This window comes from Passer montanus, unplaced genomic scaffold (assembly GCF_014805655.1).
Source record: "Passer montanus isolate IOZ18808 unplaced genomic scaffold, ASM1480565v1 scaffold69, whole genome shotgun sequence".
In the NCBI taxonomy this organism is placed as follows: Eukaryota; Metazoa; Chordata; class Aves; order Passeriformes; family Passeridae; genus Passer; species Passer montanus.
This window is the reverse complement of record NW_024372036.1, coordinates 3,417,175-3,439,462: the sequence shown is the minus strand read 5'-3', so window position 1 is coordinate 3,439,462 and position 22,288 is coordinate 3,417,175. Positions and strand designations below refer to the sequence as shown.

Genomic DNA, 22,288 nt, shown 5'->3' with positions numbered 1-22,288 from the left:
AAAGATGCACTACACCCTCTAGCTCACTTCAGTCCAGGCAGCAGTTCATGCACTGAATGGGGGCTGAGCTCTGGCTCAATGTGGTGACTCCAGCTGCTGAAGCAGAAAACCAGGAGTCCTGTCAGACCTTCAGGAAAGGCAGCAGAGGGGGCTGGGGGAAGACCTGGAAATATCAAAGATTTCTCCTGCGCAAGAGCACGAATTTCAGTTCAGTGAAGAGAAGGAGCCAGCTCACAGTGTGACAGGCTCAAGCCAGCTTTGGCACTTGCATTACTGAAAATAATGGGTGAGTTGTCCCCAACTCAGCAGGCAACCAGCTGTGAACAGGCTCAAGCCAGCTTTGGCACTTGCATTACTGTAAATAATGGGGTGAGTTGTCCCTAACTCAGCAGGCAACCAGCTGTGACAGTTTATTTGCACCAGTGAGCACTTGAGCTAAGGGTTTCTTATCCCAGGGAAAGCTCGCTTGCTAGCTGCAAAGCTACCCAAGTCCAGCTGTTATTAAACAGACACACAAGGTAATCATTATTTCCAGAAGCATTAACAGGATGCCAGGGGTGGCACATGATAAATGACTGAGTAGAATTTTAAAATACATGACTAAGTAGGCTTAAAATTTACATTGCCCTTTTCCAATTTAAACTCTGTCTAATGAAAGACAGTTTAACAGCATGAAGTGCAAGTTGTCTTACACTGGCTCAAAAAAAAAAAAATCACTGGAACAATCAAACCCTGAACATTCCTTAATTAAATGGACAAGTCTCTTGGGAATGACACGGGCAGAGACCATACTTTTTGTATACCAAACCTGAGCAGAGATTGGGTTTTGTTTCTTTTCTGTAAAAAGATAAAACAACTATTTCAAGGTAGAGCTGAAGTGGTTTCAAAATAGCAACGACCCAGGTCATAATCAGAATTTTGTATATACAATTTGCATTAACTTAAAAAAATAAAGAAGTTCAAAATACCTCCAGAGAACATTCTAGGTTAGCAAAATGTCCTGTACAAAAGTAGGCCACATTTGTTGGTTTAAAAGAAGTCCACAGCAGCAGGTCTCTTCTTAGCTGACATAGTAAATGGTCTCTTCATTTGGGGCTCTTTTGCTGGGGTCACTGTGGGTGACTTCAGCACCCCATGATGAGGTTTCTGTTCAGGATTGAAAGCCACACGGGAGGGTCCTTCTGGGCTCACTAATATACTTTTGTCAGTCTTTTTAAATTCTGTTGAGAAACAAGCCAACAAGTTACAAAGAAATGCAAGCCCTGGAATAACTGGGCCTGTCAATCAGCTGTGGAATTCCCCAGCCCTAGAAGCCTGAGTTAGATCCCCAAGCCCAGCAAGGCTCAGAAGCCTTGGCAGAGAAAAGAGATGGTGGTGAAGCACATCTCTCAGCAGAGCCCCTCGGGGAACAGGGGCTGCTGCAATCCACTGTGAACCCTCCCCGTGGCTCCACAGACCCTGGGCCTTTTCCTCAGACACAAGTGTTCCAGCTATCCTGAAAAACACCACACTGGACTTTAAAAGATGACAGTGGGTAAGCAGTGTCTCTACTCTGACTGCTGAACAGCTCCAGAGACTGTTGGCCATCCCTTCAGCCAGCAGGGAGGCACCTATTTTTCATTCTGTTCAGCTGTGTTATATTAACATGAAGACATTTACCTAAATACACTGTTCTCAATTTGAACTTTACCTTTTGCACACTTCAGAGAGTTAAAAAGTAGCCAAATGAATACATGGAATATAATTGTATGCTATGGAGCAAGACATTTATTTAACAGGGAGAACACCACCTGCTTACAGAAGGGAAGTGACCTTTATCTACTCATGATCATTCATAAACCACAAGCAGCCAAAATAAAAAGCAAACTTTGCTACTACAAAGTCTGATTTTCTCAGCATGTCAGCATCTTTGCCTTGGGAAACAGAAGTGAGCAATGAAGACTGTGAAGTGCACGTGTTTCCAGAGGAGCTCTGCAAACAGGCAGCTCAGGAAGGTAAGTTCAAACCCTGCTGCAGTTTTCCACCCATGAGGCTCCTTCTGCAGGGCACTAATGCAGCACCCTGGCATTGCTCCAGCCTAGCTGCAGGGCTGAATGTCCTAAACCTTACATCTCCTCTGGAAAGGAACTTGAGAAGGGTTTGTAAACCAAAAACAAAAATAGTGAGACAGGAACAGAACCACCCTGTTTTAGAGGTGTTGCAGAGATATGTGAGTGTGTACAACTTCCCCATTCCTCAGTTACCAGAGAGACAGTGGACAAACACACACACACATCAGACTCACCTGCAGTCATGTTTTTATTCAAACCAAACGTGACTCTTTTGGAACTGGGTGTCTGCAGTTTGTTCAACTATAAAGCAAAATAAAGACATGAAATAAGTTTTTTGAGGCAATGCTTTGAGTTCTTTCATTTGCACCCACTGATGTAAAACAGCCTACCTCTTCCTTTATTTTGCTTAGAACTACCTCAATCCTCTGGCACTGACTGCTGCTAAGACAGCACTGTTTTCCTAGCCAAAAGCAAACATATTCCATTTGTGCAGAAATCACATACTCTCCTTAATGTCATTATGTAAGTCAACAACAAACAAGAAGATATTTGTGTGTTAAATAGATTGGCCCCACTGCACTCGGGCCTCAAACTGCTAAGAGGACTTGAAAAGCTTTAAATGTTAAAAAGGTCTAGAGAAGAGGGCAGACTTTTGAAGCCCTGCACTGTTTTTCCACTTTCCTCAAACAAGAAATGGAGGCTCAAAGTCCCTTGGCAAGACTGAAATCAGTTTGTTTTTGCTTTCTTGTGAAATGAGCAGATCCAGAATGCTGTGTGTTCAACAAGAAGGCTGAAAGCAGAGGGGAGGGAAGGAGAGATTTCAGAGACACCTATAACTCATTTTCTGAAATTCTGGAGCCACGTGTGACTGTCTATAGCATCAGCATTTCCAGTTATATCTGCTTATGTTAGGAGACTAACAGGGAGTGGAAAAGACATCACAGGTGATGAGGAGCTGGCTTGGGAAGACATTTGTTCCCAGACTCAGCTACTCTTTGTGAGATCACCTCACCTGCATGGATGTCCTGGTGGAAGAGATGGCGCTTCTGGCTTTCCTGAAGAACACTGCCTTTGGTGCAGTTGATTTTTCAAATTTTACAAAATCACTTCCTGGTTTTGCTTTCTTTTTCTTTAATGGTGACAGAGCAGTACTGCTTTCCTGTCGAGGAGGGAAAAGGAAAAATGCTTCAGTACAAAGTTCTGCATTAACTAATACCTAGTCCTGTGACCAGTGCTCACATCACATCAGTTAATCACCATGTTTCGCTCCCAGCAGGTAATTTTGCAATTAGCATGACTGAAAGCAGAAGTTTAAGGCAAGCTCTGTGCAGAAATAGGAAAGTCATTGCAAAGCACAAAAGAAAGAATTTGTAATAGATCTGCCAAGCCCAGCAGAGTGCAAACACATTTTCTCCATGTGCATAAGGATACTTTGCAATTGATCCATCTCTCCTGCACACAAGTGATCATTTTTCTTCCTTCACCATAAGCAAAACCACTTCTGTGGTACCTCTGGATGAATAAGATAAATAACTCATGAACAAACACAGCTTTGGGCTAAGATGAAGACTTTGAAGAAAAAAAATGGAGAATGAAATCTGACTATACTTTCAGAAATCCAGCTATTGTATAGTGCTATTGGTTTGCTGACTAAAATTCATACTTTATTTAAATAAATAAAAATTTTATTTAAATATTATCATATTTAAAGCAATTCATGTCTCCAGTACAAGGCAATTCTTAGGACTTGCACTGGCAGAGCTTTCTAACCTGCTGTCTGTGGACTGTGGTGAGGGGAAGTTCAGTTATGCTTCTCATCCACCTACAGACATGGAATTCTGAAGGTATTCACTGACAAACTGGGCAATGTACAGCAGATATAGCCTCTTTTGATCTGAAAATCACTTCTGCTTCAAATAGAAGAATAAACCACAAGACTTCTGACAAACTGTGGGCAATGTACAGCAGATATGGCCTCTTTTGATCTGAAAATCACTTCTGCTTCAAATAGAAGGAAAAACCACAAGACTCGTTTTCTGAATTGTGGAGACAACCCTGAAATAATGCTGATCTCGTCTGGTTTTTTTCCCTTCTCCTCCTCCTCTTTCCTCTGAATATTTGGAGCTAATTTTCTGGAGGTGTGTGTTGTCCTTGAAATCAAGAATCAAAACATGCCCCTCATTTCTGGGCACAAGGCCAGGATTACATAACTAATACAAGGAAAGAAAACAACATGGTATTTCTCAAGCAATGAAAACAGAATTAGCAAAGCTTAATTTCCTCCACACTTGTACATTTTAAGCTTTACCCTGACCTCTTCTTTCTTCCATCAGTATTCTCCCTCCCCTCCTGACTCAACTTCCAACTTTCCTTGTCTCCATCCCTTTTAACACACACAACTACGTGGACTGAACAAGAAAAAGCAAATGCCATAATTTCTTTGGGATTCCACATGAAGAGTGACCCAGTAGCCCATGCCCTGCCAGCCAACAGGCCAGTGCTGGGGTTGTGCTGCTGCCTTTCCCTCAGTCCTGCACTAAGCTGTGCCAACAATTCCCATGAAATCTGCAGGAACTTCTTATTTTGAATCTGTCACAGGTCTTGAAATCTGTTGGGTCACCTGCAGCAAACTCTCACAGAAAAAGATGGGGGTGTCATAATCATATTTTCTTAGAAATTAAACTTTTATAGGCAAAGAAAACCACGTGTGAAACATGGAATACTGAAGGAGACAAAGCCAATGGTTCCTACTTTGGAAGCCCCACACTGAGAGAAATGCAGTTTGAATAGTGGGGAGAGAGAAACCTTTTGGCTCCTCCCTCTCAGCACTTCATCATCAACAACCAGAAAATGTCAGTTATGTTATTACTGTTTAAGCAAAGTTTCAATATGAATTTTTTCTCCTGTGAAGGACTGAGTAGTTTTATCTCCATATATAAGGCTGCACTACTTAACTAATCCTACAGGTTTAAACAAAAATCCAACAGAAGTGAGCTCATAGGCTCAAAACATGAAGCTTCAACTCTTTTTTTGTACTCCTAAACTCATCTGTGCTTTATGAATTTTTTTCCACCAAAGTAAGACTGTCAGCAACACTTCCAAGAATGTACCTAAACTCCTGAATGTGTTAGGGTGAATATGCATTGGAAATGAGCAGTTAAAAAGAATTTCAGTAGCAGGAGAGGGAAGAACACCTGCACTCTCTTTTTTAGCCACACTATCAAAACTATACAGTTCAAAAAGGTTTTTGATTCTCAAATCAGAGAAAAATCAACGCTATTCTACCTATTACAAAGAAGAAAATGGGGGTGCAAGGTAGAGAGATCAAAAAAAATACGTTGTTGCCAAAATGGAAGGCATACATTTTTCAAGGAGACATTGGCTCTTCCTAGTGAACACAGTATTGTCTTTATAAAAAACTTTATAAAAAATTCATAAATATGATCACACAGCCTGATGACATTAAAGGTCACAGTGTGATATTCTCTATTCCAATGTTCCAGTGTCTATTCCCTTTCCCAAATCCTTTCCCCAGACAGTCCTATCAGTTTTTTTAAGATAGAGCAGTGAGCCAACAGAAGCAGCCACTCCTGGAATTGCTGTGGGCAGCTTCACAAGGAGCTGATCCTAATCTTGGATGCTGCTGCTGCAGAAGGGATGTTCCATCTTCCCATTTCTGTTTTGCCAAAATATGATGCTCTTTGTGAGTGTGCTGTAAAGCTCAGGGACCCAATGCAAAAGAATAATTAACCCAGGGAGCAAAGGAAAAACAGACAAAAAAAGACAACCCCATCTTGTCCCCAACATCCCATTTTTCATCTAGATGGGTTCTTCCAGCTGAGTGGCTGGCACAGGATTTAGTGTCATTGTACAGGAAGATGTGACACTGTAGCAGTGTGTGGATTTCTGGGGAATCAAATTATTTTTTGGTGATAATGCATGATGATATCAGCAAGCAGCCCATGCAGCCCCATGCTCAGAAAGCTAAAGCCAGATCAGAAAATGAGCCTGGCAGCTCCTGAAGCAGGCAGAGAAAAGAATGAGCTGTACATACCACCTTCCTGTTTTTCTTGCATACAGTCTCCAGAACTCCATTGGCTTCGACAGAGTTTAGCACCTCTTTCACTTTTCTCTTCTTTTTCAGAGCTCCTCCATTCTGACTGGAGACTTTCATCCCTTCCAAACCAACTATCTTTGTCTTTGTCTTCAGTGTGGCCTTTCTGGAGGGTGCAGATTCAGCCTCTGCCTTTCTTGGCAGGGTCCCCAGCAAATCCTTGCTGGGTTTCAGGTCAGTTTGCTGCACAGGGGGATCCCCATTCTCCAGGACAGCCCCTGCTTTCTGCTTCTTTTTCACAGCCTTGGGAGGTAACAGAGTGACAGAAGGGCTGACATCCTCTGCTGCACTGGCAGTGGCTGGTCCGTTCTGACACGCTGGTTTTGCAGGAACATTCTGCACTTTAGGATTATTTTTCTTGAACTGCCTCTTTTTACTCTGCTCTGCGTCAGTCAGGCTGTTCTGCACACTGATACTGTGATTTTCTCTGGTGTCAGTTGCTACATCTGTGGTCTCACTGGCCTCATTTACTAGCAATTTCTTTCTCTTCCTCTCCTTTTTATTTTCTGGCACCTTTTCCTGGCTAGAAGCATTGGATCCAGATGTTTCAGCTTTTCCCTCCTCACAATTTCCATCAGCTGTTCCAGAATCAGCACTTGGGCTGTCCCTCTTCTTCCTTTTTTTCCTCTTCCTCTGGGGAGCTGATGGCACCTTCCCACTTGACAGCTCTTCTTTATCCTCTAAATCCATCCCAAAAAGAATGCCACAACACACATGTGAAACACAAAGGTACTTAGAACAACTGAATTCTATCCTATTTGTGTTATTTTCTTTTAAAATAGGTGCACCATTTTCCTATTATCAGCCTGCACAACAGTTTTACTGTTACAGCTGATCAGGACACTGCAGTCTGATGACATCTGGCCTAATTAATATTTTGCTAATTTTGCCTTCTCACAGGTAAGATCTAAACCATTCCCTGTGGCAACCCTACTTTTCATAGCAACATCCCTAAAAAGAGTTGTTATTACCCACCTGTTAAGCCCATCACAAGGGCAGCTCAGGGGTTCAGTATTCCAACATCCCCAAATTCTTATATGCTAACACTTATCTTAAGACTGACATGTTTCTGCTTTCTGACAGTAAATGCACCTGCTCAAAGGAGCAAGGCAAACAGCTGCTTCCAGTTCTGCTTTTGACTGAAATTTTTGAGGTGATGCTTGCCTCAGAATTAGGAAGAGGACTCCCCCCCACTTTCAATGAGAACTGAATTTCACATTTAACCTTCATCACAACAGGATACAAATCAGCATCCTGAACAATAAAAGGAGCAAGGCAAACAGCTGCTTCCAGTTCTGCTTTTGACTGAAATTTTTAGGTGATGCTTGCTTCAGAATTAGGAAGAGAACTCCCCACCACTTTCAACAAGAACTGAATTTCACATTTCACCTTCATCACAACAGGATACAGATGAGCACATCCTGAGCAGTAGTGTTGCCTTCCTCAGAACAGCTTTTATCCGACACTGCCACACTGCACAAGTCACTGCAGATTGTCTCTCTCCCAAATACTGATCTTGCCTTACCTTTTACTTTTTCCAGCTCATTTTGCTGCCAAGGCTTGACAGCTTTTTTCTTTCGCTTTCGCCTACCAGATTCATCATCATCATCTTCATCTGTAGAAACATCTTCAGGAATATCTTGGGGGAAGATTCCTGTTGAAGAAGGATAATGTATCAGAAAACTGAGAGTCCTACTTCTGTGAATAGTTATGCTGTTCATATACAGCATAACTCTCACAGAAAGAAAAAAAACTCCTCTTTCTCTACCCAGCCTTAAAGCAAAGCATACGACCCACTCCTATTTGTTTAAGCAAAAATAATCATCTTTCATTTAAGGACAAAGTACAGGGTTGCTCAAATTGTGAAAGGAATTTGGCCATCTCCAAAATATGTCTAAATTTTAAAAATCCACAAATCCCCCAATACAATACTCTATTTGTTTAAGCAAAAATAATCATCTTTCATTTAAGGACAAAGTACAGGGCTGTGAAAGGAATTTGGCCATCTCCAAAATATGTGTCTAATGTGTCTTAATGAGATTTTAAAAATCCACAAACCCCCCAATACAATATTTTTGAAATGCACATTAAAAAAAGAGGAGTAAAATAATTTCAATACACATTACATATAATAACTACTGTCTTTTTAATGGAAAATAACTACTGTCTCTGTCTGCTGCTCAGTCCTTACCTTCTGCTAAGTCCTGGAACCTGCAGGTGAGAGGAAGGGAGAAAAGAAAAACCAAAACATTGTTACTCATTCAGTACCAATAATAACACTAGCAGAACAGCATCACTGCACTTACTATGGTTTTGTCAAAACAGGAACAACATATTTTTCCACAGGAACTTACAAACTCCAGAAGAAATCCACCTCAGTAACCTCCCTAATCAAACCAAATCACTGAAAGTATTGAGAAAATAGCAATTTAAGACTTTTCCTGCATCTGCTCCTTGCCCCACATCCAACCTGATGTCCCATCCTGCAGCTCAAACCCACACTGTGCAGATAAACCCAGCTGGCTGCAGTTGTCTGGTGCCAACGGGGAACAGCATGAGAATGGTGCCAGGACAAGATGGGTTGGGCAGAAAGAAAACCAAAGTAGCTTAGGACAAGGTGCATTTCAGCAGAACTCACTTTTTGACCAGCTTGTACAGCCGCTTTCTGTTCAGGGAAGGTGTATTTTTCCTGCTTGCAAATTCGAAGATTTTGTCAGCAACAGCCTTGTAATCAAACTGTTGGAGGGAAGTACAACACAGCTGTTCTTAGTTTATCCATGCAAGATAACCCAGTGCAACTGTGTTACAAATATATCAAGTATTAAGTTCAATAGGTAACCTGTAAAGATACACATCTTGAAACAGACACCTCCTTTAAACCCCAAATGTTTTCCTCTGTTGAAATTTACACCCCTTTCACACACTGACTTGTACAGATGGCTGCTTCATTAACACAACAGCTGAACTCGGTATCACTTTCTCAAATGTTCCCAACCTTCATTCTTACTCAAGAGAGAAGCCAACCCACTTCAAATCTCCCATAAATATTTAGCTAAATATCAGATTTAAAGTGTGCCATGTCCTAATTCTTGCTTAAAAGCCACAGATACATGAAGTGTAGTCACCTGCATGTGTGTTTGATGGGAGGATCTATCAGAATCACTACACTGCACTGGCCCTGGGTCTAGAAAACCCAAATTGTAACATATTACCCTCTCTCCTATCCATCATCCATGTTCAATGAAAATTAGGCTGATTGCTTCCCCACCCTCACTGACTTGGCTTTTAGCACACACATTTTTTGACTCTTGAAACAGTAAGGGAGGAGCAGAAAACAGAAGGTAAGGGAGGGAGGAAAGAAGAATTTAGACATGGATTTATTTTACTATCACTCACAGAACACACATTACATAAAAAACACCTTACAATAAATCAGGAGATTAAAACTTTCTAACATGTTTATCTATTAACACACTTTATTTCTGCACCTCTTGAAATGGATAGGGAAAAAAGAGAGCAGAATATCAGTAACAGAGCAAAAGAGCCACAAACCTGAAGAACAGTGCCAATTCCATCATCAGCATTTTCACTGATATCCTCTGTGCTTTCAGCATTCTGTGCTGATTTTCTTGACAGACATCTGCCTGCTATTATAGAAAAAGACTCAATATTAATGCTTTGTCTGAGATAAGCGACTCCAAAAGAACAAGCTTTATTAAGCATCATCTGAAGGGAAGACAGGAAAACACAACTTACAGCACCCTGAACATGTGTGTGATTGGTTGAGAGCAGAAATGTATTTTCAATAAACAGGTTCTTCCATCCTAGCAACTCTTACCAGAGCAATTTAAGTTTCCTCCTTACCTTTGGTTTTAAGCACCTCTTCATTTTCCTGTTTGCCTTCTTCAGACACATTCTCCTCATCGCTGTTGGTACCCAGCTCCTTCATCAGGTCCTCGATGGCGAAGGGGGACTGATCCACGATCAGCTCGAAGACACCGGTGGCCACGGCGTGCAGCACACGCCGACTGCCAGAGAGCAGGGTGAGCCCAAAGGCACAGCACAAACACCCTCCCTCCCATGGTAAAGAAGTGGGAACTTGAGGGAAAATGGATGAGAAAGAAAGTGGGAGAACACCGAGCTCTTCAGATGATGAAAGTGAACCTGTTACTTCTTAAATTAAATCCTTTAATCCAAGCAGTGTCCTGCTAATGTGGCCCTCTTAAATTTCACTCTTTATGTGCTGACCTATATTAGACTGCAAAGGAGCAGCTCAGCTGCTCAATGCATTAAAAAATTAAAATAACTGGGCAAATTAATCAACAAAGGTTGATATAGCTCTTATAAATCCATGGAGACTATCTATGGCTCTGATAAACACAAGTTATCTTCAAATGACTGTGCAAATTGCTGGTAAAATACCCTTCTTTCTCTACATTCTGAAATTATGATTCTTTGATCCATTTATTACCATATTCAGAGTTTCTTCATTCTTAAAAAATATTTATTCTTTAATCAAACTTACTCCTTTGCTTTGGCAGCAATTTTGCAGAAAGGTTCGATGAACTTGAGATTCTGGTCTGCTGTGAGCTGTTTGATTGGAAAGAAAAAATATAGTGAGTACATAAAATGCTGTATATGTGCACTGAAATTCCTTGAATATTGGTGTTTGTACAGGAATTGGTATTGGGGGATCTTCTTTAACAGCCTTGCAGCATATTATCTAATTCCAACTGGCAGAGGTATCCAGGGCCTTTTTGTTACCACTAACTTCCAGATATTCCCTGGAAGTATTACCAAAACATTGACTGCCTTGCAGACTTTATTCTGCTGAGTACAGAAATACAACAAAGCTTCTCACTTCAGATAAGGAACCATGAGGCAGAGAAAGCTTAAATAATTTTGTGTACTTTCCCAAAGGTCTGTAGCAGACAAGAATAGGACTTGGATTTCTCTTAACTGGGCTGCTTGCATCAAAACCATCTCAGCTACAGTAGAGATAAAGATCCTTCCCTTAAAAATATAATTTATGAGTATCATTTGTGATTTCAAATAGTTCTGGGGGACTCACTCCCCTCTCCAGGCTCCCAGTGAGTGGCTAAGCCACAGTTTTGTGACTGTGGAGCTGCAGAAATGATTTGGGCTCCAATTCTCTTGTGCAGACTTTATCTCTCTCTTGAGCCACACTCCAGAACCTCAAAACCTGCAGGCAGGATTGGTTTGAATACTGACTGCAAGGAATAGGAATGGAAAAGTGCTGAGAGCTTTGTCCATTGCAAGGAGAAGTATCAGAGGTCAGAGGCAAAGGGAGGAGGAGCCTGGGATGAACATTGGGCAGCAGGAAGGGTGGAGGGACAGCAGAGATGCTCCTTGGCTTTGCTGCTGCAAAACTCTGCCCCGCTGGAACAGCAGCCAAAATTAAGGGCCATTAATTGTCACAGCAAGACACAGCAGAGCAAGGCAGATGTCACCAGCAAAACAAACATCTGGATGTGGGGGGTAAACTCCACAATGCACAGACAACAAGAAGCAAATATTAGACAGCTGTGAAGGTTCACTTTCCTCCTCTATTTACATGCACAACAAGCCAAGAGCAGGCTTTATGTCAGCCTTTGCTTTTGCAAAGGCTGGAAAACACGCTCACACAAGGGAAATTACACTGAGTCCCCTCTGAAACAAAGAAATGAGAATAGTCTAACTATTTTATTGCTATTTTTCCAACCTCAATTTGGAGCAGCATAGCACTACTCAGGAACTTGACAGAAACTACCACATTCCCACTGTCAAAGACATGAACAAAAGCAAAAGCATAACTTGTGGTAAGTCACTTTCTTCATGCTTACTCAGTGTTGTTGTATTAAAAAACATTAAAAATTAAATAACCTAAAACTTAAATTTCCTCTAAGATGCTTCATGCCACAGTTGATGTCAATCAGGAATAAAATGACAAAGTTTTTTCTAACCTCCTTTGCACCAACTTTAGCCAATTCATCCAGATAGATATCAATGAAATGGAACTTTATCCCAGTGGGAGAATTGCTGTCTGGGTCCATAATTTCTTTCATTAACAGCTGCAGCAATGGTTCAACTAGACTGAAAAAAAAAAAAGAGAAAAAAAAAGAGGTATTAGTATTCAATTGCTCATGTCTTGTTTGCCTTGAAAACAAACTCTTGTCTTGAAAACAAACTCCACTTCTTTACAGTTATGGACAGCTACCCAATTTGAATTTTTTCCCTTTTTTTTTTTTACCCTGTGGCCTATCATTGCTGTCTTTCAGGAAAATGAAGTTTTGTGTATTCCAAGCTTTGTCACCTGGCATTCTTTAAGACCTGCTGCAATTTTGCCCAGAACAAACATTTCCAGTCCCAAAGAGAATTCAAAACACTGAAAACTCATAAACATTCTTTGAGTTTTACTTTAATACACCTTTCTTCAAAAGCATTTTAAAAGACAAGAGGGAAGAAAGTCATGCTAGGCAGCTTCTTGGCTCCACTCAGGAGGGAAAGGCAGTTCTTGAGCTCCCTCAGTCTGCAAAGAAAGGAATCATGATCCTCTCTTTCCACACTGCCTCCTTCCAGTGAAAGATGGAGGCCAAAGCCATAAGAAACCTTGTCAGAAATCAGTTTGGGTGACCATGTGTGTGGGAAGAAGGGCTTCAGCTTTTTCAAACCTCCTCCCACACCTCCTGCTCCTGTCAAGCAACATTTTCATCTCTTCAACCTGAGGGCATTTACCCAGTGCAAAATTAAGGTGGAACAGCAGGGATGGGATGTCCTTTAGCTCTGCATTCCTTTCTGTTTCCACAAAAACATGCCTGTGTGATCCCACATTTCAGATGGTGAGAGAGAGAAAGGATAATCTTAACACTGGGTTATTGAGCACTTTCAATTAAAAGATTTAAATCTCTCCATCAATTTAAAGACAACGAGCTTAGAAGTGGCACAAGAGCTCTAGACACAGCAAATTACTGCAATTATTTGCCTTTTAATAGAATATGGAAGAAATACAATCAAAACCACTGAAGTTTACAACAAACAGGAGGCTAGTTTGCAATTAAGGGGTCCTGTCTTATCAGAAGAGAAGTAACCATGATTAACCACAATAAAAATATACTTTAAAAAGAAAGTCAGAGCCAATCAGAAAACCATAAGCACAGAAAAAAATTCCTTTTCTGTATTTTCTGGGATGTAGGTGCCCTGTCTAGTCTCTCTGTAGCTGATATTTCATTGATAACTCTTCTGTCTATATCAGAAAATGTAATACATTAAATAGTGTATTTAATTTAATGATGTGTAACACCTTACTATGTTACTAAACAAAGTGATATGAAGAATAAATAAGCCTTAATATTAAGACTTCATGACAGTGGCATCTGTGGAAAAAAATCTATTAAATGAAAATATATTTGAATACAGGTATATTGGGTGACTTGTTTATGATGCAACAACATTCAGAAATCTGCTTACCCCTCATCCCATTCATTTCTTTTCAGCACTTCAAAGGATTGCCTCAAAATCAGACGCATCAGCTGCAAAGCACAAAATCTGTTAAACATGTTGTTTATGAAAACAGGTAAAGGAGCCACTGTGACTGTAATATGAACAGATTTCTTGGTCAACCTCTATAGCACAAAGTGGAAGCTGCCTCACATGAATGCTTTGACAGATTGTCTATCATGTAATGCAACAGAAAGATGCTGTGAAGAAAAAAGACAACAAACTATTCTCATATGCTAAGCACAAAACATCCGTGATCAGTTGTACTATACAGCTTTCTCTTGATTCACACCCCTGATTTCTTCATTAAGTACTGCTTTAATCTAAGAAAAGCCACAGCTTAAACTGGACACAACAATAGGGGACAGATGATAAAAATAATAATTTCATTTACTTGACAATTGCACTAGGAGACAGTCACATGTAAAACAGCCACATTCGACTGGCTCAAAACACTTCACTTACTGAAACAACTTCTATCTACTAATATTGGGAAAGAAAAACCACCAGTGAATGTGCCTGCAATTAACTTCTTTCAAAGAAGAAGATAATGGACTTTTGTTATTTTTAAGATTTTAGTTCCTGTTTTAAAATTCTGTTTCCTACAGAAAGAATTCTGACTACTGAATGCACTACAGTGGATACTTTACTGATGGAAAGTTGGGGTTCTAGTGCAGAGTCATAAAAGCCTTTAAGTAGTCTGACCTAAACTACTGATGTTGATACAGGGTTCTTTGAGACAGTATTTATATTCCAGTATAGAAATCAATGAGAAAAATCACTATGTTAGAAGGGAAAGCACTTGAGCACAACATAAACTGTGCTGGCTTTTAGGTTCATGCAGTGGTGAGTGCAAGCCTCTGAAACAAACATCCCCTGCAAGGTGTCAAGAAGATGATACCCTGTCTTCTCTTACAACGTGCAGACAGAGCTGCCTTCCAGCACCACTTTCTAGGAGAAAACACCACCCAGAGAGGTAGAATTACCTCTTATTAATTACCTATGATTAATTATACCACCAGAGAGGTATAATTACCATGTAGTACTTGTCCAGCCGCAGATTGTCAATCCCGTTCCACTCCCGGTTCATCGTCTGCCAAAATGTCTGGATGAACAGGTGTCCTGCAAGGGAGCAAGGAGAAACACCTGCACGTGGGGCACAGAGGGATGTTCTGCTGACCTGAAAGGGGCTCAAGAAAGGGATGTACTTCCCAAGGATTCTCCTAGAGACAGGGACAGAGCTGTGGGAAGACAGGCTTGACACTGCTACAATGATCAATTAAACTTGAGAATGACACAAGAAAAGGCACACAGCCACTTTTAAAAGCAAGCAAGTTTAATTACAGGGACAGATTTGTATCTATTTTGTGTTATATACACACAAGCTTGAGCACAATACCTCTTCTGCACCCATTTCTACCCAAGCATTTTTGGCATTGACTGAGTATTCCATTTCATAAGCATTTTGAATACCAGGGGCTTAACTGCTCATGAAACAAGACTGGTTTTGAGCAGGAAATACACAGAACAGTCTATGCAGAATGGAGAAGTAAGAGGACAAGTTTGTTTTGCTACCTGTCCTCAAAAATCTCACCTGTATCCCACTGAAGACACAACTCTTCTGCAACAGTCAGAAAAAACCTGCAGCTGCTGCCTCCCTTAATGGAATCACATTGACCAGTTGGACAAAAAGGAAAGAAAAAAACACCAAAACACCCCCTCTGTCTGTCTGTCTTTATTCTGGCACTGTGACAGTGGAACCACCAAAGAGGGAAGCACCCTACAAAGCATTAGGTAATTCAATAGTACTTACGAGTCTCAGTATTCTGAAACACGTGGATAAGCTGGGAGATATTGGCTGCAAGTTCCTCCTAAAAGTAAATAAATATAGTTAGTGTAGCATGTTTGGTCTCCTCACTAAACATATGGCCAGCAAACAGCAAGAAGTGTGAATTTCATGAAACATCTCTCAAAATGAAAAACATTCCCTCAACATCTGCTTTAGTACTGCAGTTATCCTTGCACTGGTACTAGGTCAGCTGGAAGAGAAGTTTCAAGGGTATCAAAACCTGTTCATTTTACCAGATCTCTGCACAAACCATCTTTCTGACAGCATGCAAAATTAAATTAGGAGGAGAAAAACCCCATGTATTTGAATTAATAAATGATGGAAAACTTATGAGGCACTGCCCTCATACAGATCTCTGTGGAGGGGTGTGAGCTATGTGTGACATAAACCTTGTTCATGCAGACAAGAGACCTAAAAATTGAGGTTACTGAGAGCTGGCACTCCAAAACCAGTACCTTTGGAAAGCAGGGAGACAAACTAGTAGAAGTTGACAAAAATATGCACTAGGGACAAAGCTGGTAGTAGAGGAAGTGCTACTGAACTAACAAAGGAAAAGGAAGTGCGGAACTTTCACACCAAAATCTGCACAAACGTTGTCGCTGCAGCTAAGGGCAACCTGCTGTTACTGTTTTAGTTACACAAAGTCAACATTTCAAGAGACATCTATTTTAGCTCTCCTTTTGAAGTTTAAACAGCTACGCCAGCCCCTCAGAAGGTGACTCCAAACATGATCTGTTCATGTTCAGATCACTGAGTTAGTCACCTCTTCTCCTACACATGCCACAGATGGGCTGCAGGGGCAGGCAAACACACAAAAAAAAGAAGTTAATTTTCCCTATTCTAAACTAGTATGTCCCTAGAATGTATTTTAGAGGGCCCCCTCAAGCAAATACAAACCCAGTTACTATACCTGAAGCAGAGGTTTATCCTGCATCCACATACAATAGAAAAGGCCCTTCCATATTTTCAGCAGTTCTTCCAGACTGAAGCCACCTACAGCACAGAACAAGTCGGAATGAAAGGAAAAAAATACCAAGATACCAAAATATTTTCATGCAGTTCCCTCTGCTCCCTCTGCTTTCTTCTTTGTTTTTGTTATTTTTTTCTGGCTTGCTACTGTAAACACATTAACTGGAAGGCAAATTGGCATGGAACAATGATTCAGTGACTGTAACCTTCTACCTTGTACTGAAACAACAAAGATTTCAAAGCAATCACAGGTAAGATGAATACCAAGATAATTCTGAAAAATGCCTCTGGCATATCTTTAATACCGAGTCTGAAAGAAATTTTTAATGAGAGTATCAGAAATAGTTTTACTAGAAACATGGCATTTTTTGTTTTGTTGTTTTTAACCAGTCTCACACTACCAATAGTTCTACTCCTTACTAGGGGTTTGTTTTGATAGAATAAACTTACAGCAATCAACACATTTATTTCTACATTAAACTTTACAGTCAAAGAGCCTGAGCAACTACAATGTATGTTTTTCTGATACAGTTAGTCTTGGGATATAGTAACACCTGAATTTTAACAGCAAAAAAAATATTTTCACATTCCAGAAGTAAAGTACTACGTGGAAAGTCACTGATACCTGCTCAAGAACTGAGTTTTTCATTACATCAGCTAAATTTATTCAAAGTAAAATTAACAGTACATTGTTACAAGGCAGCTACAGTGACCTACTACAGCTATTTTCAAACTATGGCCTATTAAATACTCCCAAGCAATCTCATGAAAAATCACTTTGAAAAGGGCATCATCTTCAGTAAGCTCAAATTTGCTCCAAAAAGATCACTTTTCTCAGGGGTCTGCCAGTCAAAAAGCCTGAGACCCAGTGCAAGATATAAATTGTGCACCTTCTCTATGGACCAAGTAATTTGAAAACAAAATTCATTCAGACAAAAACACCTGCAAACACATTAGTCCTGCTTGCTTGAAAAGAAAGGAAGTAAGGAAATATGCAAAATGCTAGGTAGGAAGCAATGTGTCCAGTAATATTAAGCATTAATTATAAATTTAACTTAGATTTGACAGTACTGTTACTATAAAATATGAAACAAATTGATTCACTGATTTAATATTCATTGAAATATTAAAATTAATAACATTTCTTAAGGGGATTGTATGTGACATACTGAGTGGTAAGAAGCAGTTTTAACCTCACAGGCAGCATTAACCCTAGAGGCATCACCTGCTACCTATAAATGTGGCTCAGGAGTTCACAGAATTGAATCACAGAATTATTCGGGTTGGAAAAGACCTCTCAGATAATCACTGCAAGGCCATCACTAAACCATGTCCCCAAGTGCCACATCTACACATCATTTAAATCCCTCCAGGGACAATAACTTCACCACTGCCCTGGACAGCCTTTTCCTGTGCTCAGAGGGAAGAAAATACAGACTTTCATGGGGTTTTTTTTTTGCTTTTCATACACACAGGGCTTTTTTAAAGGGTCCTAGGCAGTCCTGTGTCCATTTAAAGCAATTTTCTTATCCTAGTGCCTCAAAAGAGTAGTTTCAAGTTTGTTTTTTCTGTTGTTCAACTTTATGTGCTGTCCCCAGCACCAGCTGGCAAATAAAACCCACTAAAGTAAGGTTATTTAAAAACCTGAATGCATTATATTAGCAACCACAGTGCCCAGAACTGTTAAGGCTGCCTATACCTTGAACCTATCCTGAGAAAGATTTTGGCTTTAGGGCTTGAATTGTGACTGTCCCTGTGCACAGCAACTCTGTTCTGTGTATCGTGGAGCTGGGATTAACATGTTCGAACCACTCAGAGCTGCTTTAGTTTTTTTTTTGCTTTTCATACACACAGGGCTTTTTTAAAGGGTCCTAGGCAGTCCTGTGTCCATTTAAAGCAATTTTCTTATCCTAGTGCCTCAAAAGAGTAGTTTCAAGTTTGTTTTTTCTGTTGTTCAACTTTATGTGCTGTCCCCAGCACCAGCTGGCAAATAAAACCCACTAAAGTAAGGTTATTTTAAAACCTGAATGCATTGTATTAGCAACCACAGTGCCCAGAACTGAAGGCTGCCTACACCTTGAACCTATCCTGAGAAATATTTTGGCTTTAGGGCTTGAATTGTGACTGTCCCTGTGCACAGCAACTCTGTTCTGTGTATCGTGGAGCTGGGATTAACATGTTCGAACCACTCAGAGCTGCTTTAATGCAAGCTTGGCCAGCCTTTCTGCCTGGGAGTTGGGCTGCTTTGACACTGTTATCATTGAATTTGTTACAATTTCTCCTATTCTAGATAATTGCAATGGACCAGATCCACACAGGCACATTTCAAACTTATAAATTGGAAATTATATAAATTGGAAATTATATTAATCCTTTACAGATCCAGGCCCAAGTAAGTGCAGCTCTGTCAGACAGGAACCCCCCCAGCAATCTGCCCTCTTTTACCAGAAGTTATTTCTGTTTACAAACCTTTCATCGATTCATTTGGTAGTTCAACGCTTTCCACAGAGTTTAACTTCTTGCTGAAAATTAAGAGCTCTGGCTCTTTGAAGAAGCTCCCTCAGCCCTAGCACAGACCACACAGGGCAGCCCTGTCCACCTATAAAACACCTGGCAGCCCTGAACATCAGGTGAACTACATCATCTCTGCCAAAAGTCAGCACATTGCCAACTCCTCAGGTCAGGGCATCTTACCTGGGCTGCCTGATGTGTGAATCCCTCTCAGAATATTGGGTGGGTATAATAATATATAATATAATTAATAAATAACTGCTAATAATAAATAACTATATATATAAAACTTTATATATATAATTATAACTGCTAATTAATAAATAACTTTAAAAAACCCTTCTCTCCTGAACACGCTTTTTCTCCAAGCCCGAAGAAGTTAAATCTTTGTTTTAATACTACCAGTTTGGATAGTACCTAACAGCAAGCAAGTCTGAGAGCTCTGGAAATTAATCACCCTTGCTTCCTGCTCATTTGCATTCCATGGTGTGCTGATTTTAACATGCAAAAGGTTCACAGCCCCACTGAGCTGCGGCTTTTCCTTGTGGTTTCATGATGTTTTAAAGCAGTGCCTGAACCTGCAGCCTTTTCCCTCAGTTATGGGCAGCCCTGTCCTTCCTGTGGCTGCTTCCAAGGAATTAGCACTTTGCAGTGAGATGCTCAGAGCACTGCTGAACACACAGCCCCCCTCAGAAAGTCTCCAGAGCTAAAAAATAGAAAGTACTTGGGAGGTACATGATGTACACCATCCTAGTCCCCAGGCAATCCCAGATCTGTGTTAACTTCCAGGAATGGATAATGCCTGTTTGGCTCCCTGGCCTGACCCTGTAAGGCTGTTCTGGGTGTCCTTCCCTCTGTCAGATGTGCTTAATGGGTCAAATACTACTTGGAAAGGCAAGAAACAATATTCACTTCACAGTGAATACAGGAAGTCACGGAGGTCCAACCAGCACTCCAGTTTAGCTCTTGAGGTCAGCTCTAGGCTGGTTCCCCAAAGCCATATACACTATATATTCTAATATAAAAAATATAGATGCAATATGTAATAATAAATAATTTAACTACATGGTAATAAAATAATGTATAAAGCAGCTTATAAAATATATGTGGCTGCTTCCAAGGAATTAGCACTTTGCAGTGAGATGCTCAGAGCACTGCTGAACACACAGCCCCCCTCAGAAAGTCTCCAGAGCTAAAAAATAGAAAGTACTTGGGAGGTACATGATGTACACCATCCTAGTCCCCAGGCAATCCCAGATCTGTGTTAACTTCCAGGAATGGATAATGCCTGTTTGGCTCCCTGGCCTGACCCTGTAAGGCTGTTCTGGGTGTCCTTCCCTCTGTCAGATGTGCTTAATGGGTCAAATACTACTTGGAAAGGCAAGAAACAATATTCACTTCACAGTGAATACAGGAAGTCACGGAGGTCCAACCAGCACTCCAGTTTAGCTCTTGAGGTCAGCTCTAGGCTGGTTCCCCAAAGCCATATACACTATATATTCTAATATAAAAAATATAGATGCAATATGCAATAATAAATAATTTAACTACATGGTAATAAAACAATGTATAAAACAGCTTATAAAAATATATGCTTTATATAAAAGAAAAATAAAATATAGATTATACATGACATTATATATAAGTAATATGAGGTATAGGAATAACACACATCCATGTGGAAACTGTGCACATGAGGCACTTTCAGGCACAGGGAGCTTCAGACTGGCCTTGCCAGCCTCAAACAGGCTCCGGGGACATCACTGAGCTCTTAGTTCTAAGGCGCCAATATACAGAATTTTTGGGAAAATGTAGAAAGCAAGCTTCTGATAGCATGAAGTGGAGGTAACAGGTAACCCAAATGGGTTACACAGAATCAGGTGCAATTACACACGTGCTGAAACATAACTCCATTCCCTCCGATTCTCCTGAGTATCAATCATGGAAACAGACAGATACAACAGAAGACAAAACTTCACGCTGCAACTACCGGGATGTTTCCAGCCTGGATATTTTCAGTGCATTTACTCCCTGTTCCTTGGGAACGAGAGCACACGAGCCGTGCTGCTCCCATCCCGGCTTTCTTAATGCTGCCAGCGAGACCCTGACTCGCTCCAAGCCCATCCTTCCCGAGCCCGGAGACCCTTCCCGAGCGAGGATCCACGAGTGCACCGGGTGTAAAAAAAAAATAAATAAAAAATTAAAAAAAAATAAATAAATAAAGCCCGAGAGGAAGCCGTGAGGAGGCGTGCCGGCCCAGGGCGCACACGTGGTGCTTCCTCTGCTCCCCACGCCGCTGTCCCCGCCAAGCACCGCCACCTCTCCCTGTCCCCGTCCCCGTCCCAGCCCGGTCCCGGTCGCCCCCCGGGCCGTACCGCCGGGCCGCTGGCTCCGCACGCCGATGTAGCCCCGCAGCTTTTTGAGGGCGCGGTCTCGGATGCGCTTCTCGTTGGCGGCCAAGCGCTGCGCGAACTGCACCTCGGGCGGCTGCACGGCCGCGGGAGCCATGGCCCGGCCCTGCCCCGCTGCCACCCGGCCTGCCCGCGCCGCGCCGCGCCGTGCCGTGCCGTGCCGTGCCGGGCTGTGCCTGATGCCGTCAGCGGCGCCGGGCGCTGCCGTCAGCGCGGGAGGCGGAGCGCGGGGACGGGCCGGGCACGTGGAGTGCACCGGACCCGGCGGATCCAGTCCTGAGGGCTGGAAAAGAACCTCTGGGATCATCGGGTCCAGCCCCTGAGCGAGCACCACGCTGTGGACCAGGACAGCACACAGCCCCACGTGTGCCCCGTACGGGGGGTAATCACTGTCCTGGTCCTGCTGGCCGCACTGTTGCTGACACAAGCCGGGTGCCACTGGCCTTCCTGGCCACCTGGCTCACGTTCAGCCTCTGCTGAGCAGCACCCCAGCTCCTTTTGCTCCGGGCAGCTTTCCAGACTCTCTCTCCCCAGGCTGGAGCTGCAGGGGCTCGTTGTGACCCAAGGGATGAGCAGTTGGCCGTGAACCTGCCACCGCTCGGTCCTTGCATCCCGCCTGCCCAGATCCCCTGCAGAGCCCTCCTCCAGCAGATCAGTGCTCCCTCCCAGCTTGGTGTCAGCCCTGCAGCCTCCAGCCCCAGCGGCACCACGGCAGGGCCGGGCTGCAGCTCCGCACACCCCGCTATTGTCCCACTGCTACCCCAGTTTTATCCCGGTGTTATTCCAGGGTTATCCCGGGGCGCTCCGGGCGGGACTGGGGGCGGAGCCTAACCCTCAGACCACGCCCCACAAGGCGTCTACCCAATCGGAGTGGGCGTGGGCGCAG

The 22,288-nt window shown here is 42.1% G+C and overlaps 1 protein-coding gene across 1 annotated transcript; it reads right to left on the bottom strand.

Moving 5' to 3' along the window:
- Positions 1–329: 329 nt before the first annotated feature.
- RRP1B (ribosomal RNA processing 1B) lies at positions 330–22,143 on the bottom strand. Its single transcript, XM_039729377.1, has 16 exons — positions 21,367–22,143; positions 16,422–16,504; positions 15,476–15,533; positions 14,699–14,784; positions 13,633–13,694; positions 12,129–12,258; positions 10,691–10,755; positions 10,030–10,193; positions 9,718–9,812; positions 8,804–8,901; positions 8,357–8,376; positions 7,691–7,819; positions 6,106–6,845; positions 3,064–3,210; positions 2,285–2,351; positions 330–1,220 (listed from the first exon to the last, which is right to left on the bottom strand). Exons 1-16 carry the CDS (start codon positions 21,707–21,709, stop codon positions 1,030–1,032), a joined length of 2,478 nt encoding a protein of 825 aa, XP_039585311.1. The 5' UTR covers positions 21,710–22,143; the 3' UTR covers positions 330–1,029.
- Positions 22,144–22,288: the final 145 nt, after the last annotated feature.

Coding starts and splice junctions, on each gene's coding strand:
- RRP1B (XM_039729377.1), bottom strand. CDS start 21,709: ATGATCCCAGAGGTTCTTTTCCAGCCCTCAGGACTGGATCCGCCGGGT. Junction 10,756..12,128: donor CTAAAGTTGGTGCAAAGGAG/GTTAGAAAAAAC, acceptor CCAATCAAACAG/CTCACAGCAGACCAGAATCT. Junction 6,846..7,690: donor TGAGCTGGAAAAAGTAAAAG/GTAAGGCAAGAT, acceptor GGATGGATTTAG/AGGATAAAGAAGAGCTGTCA.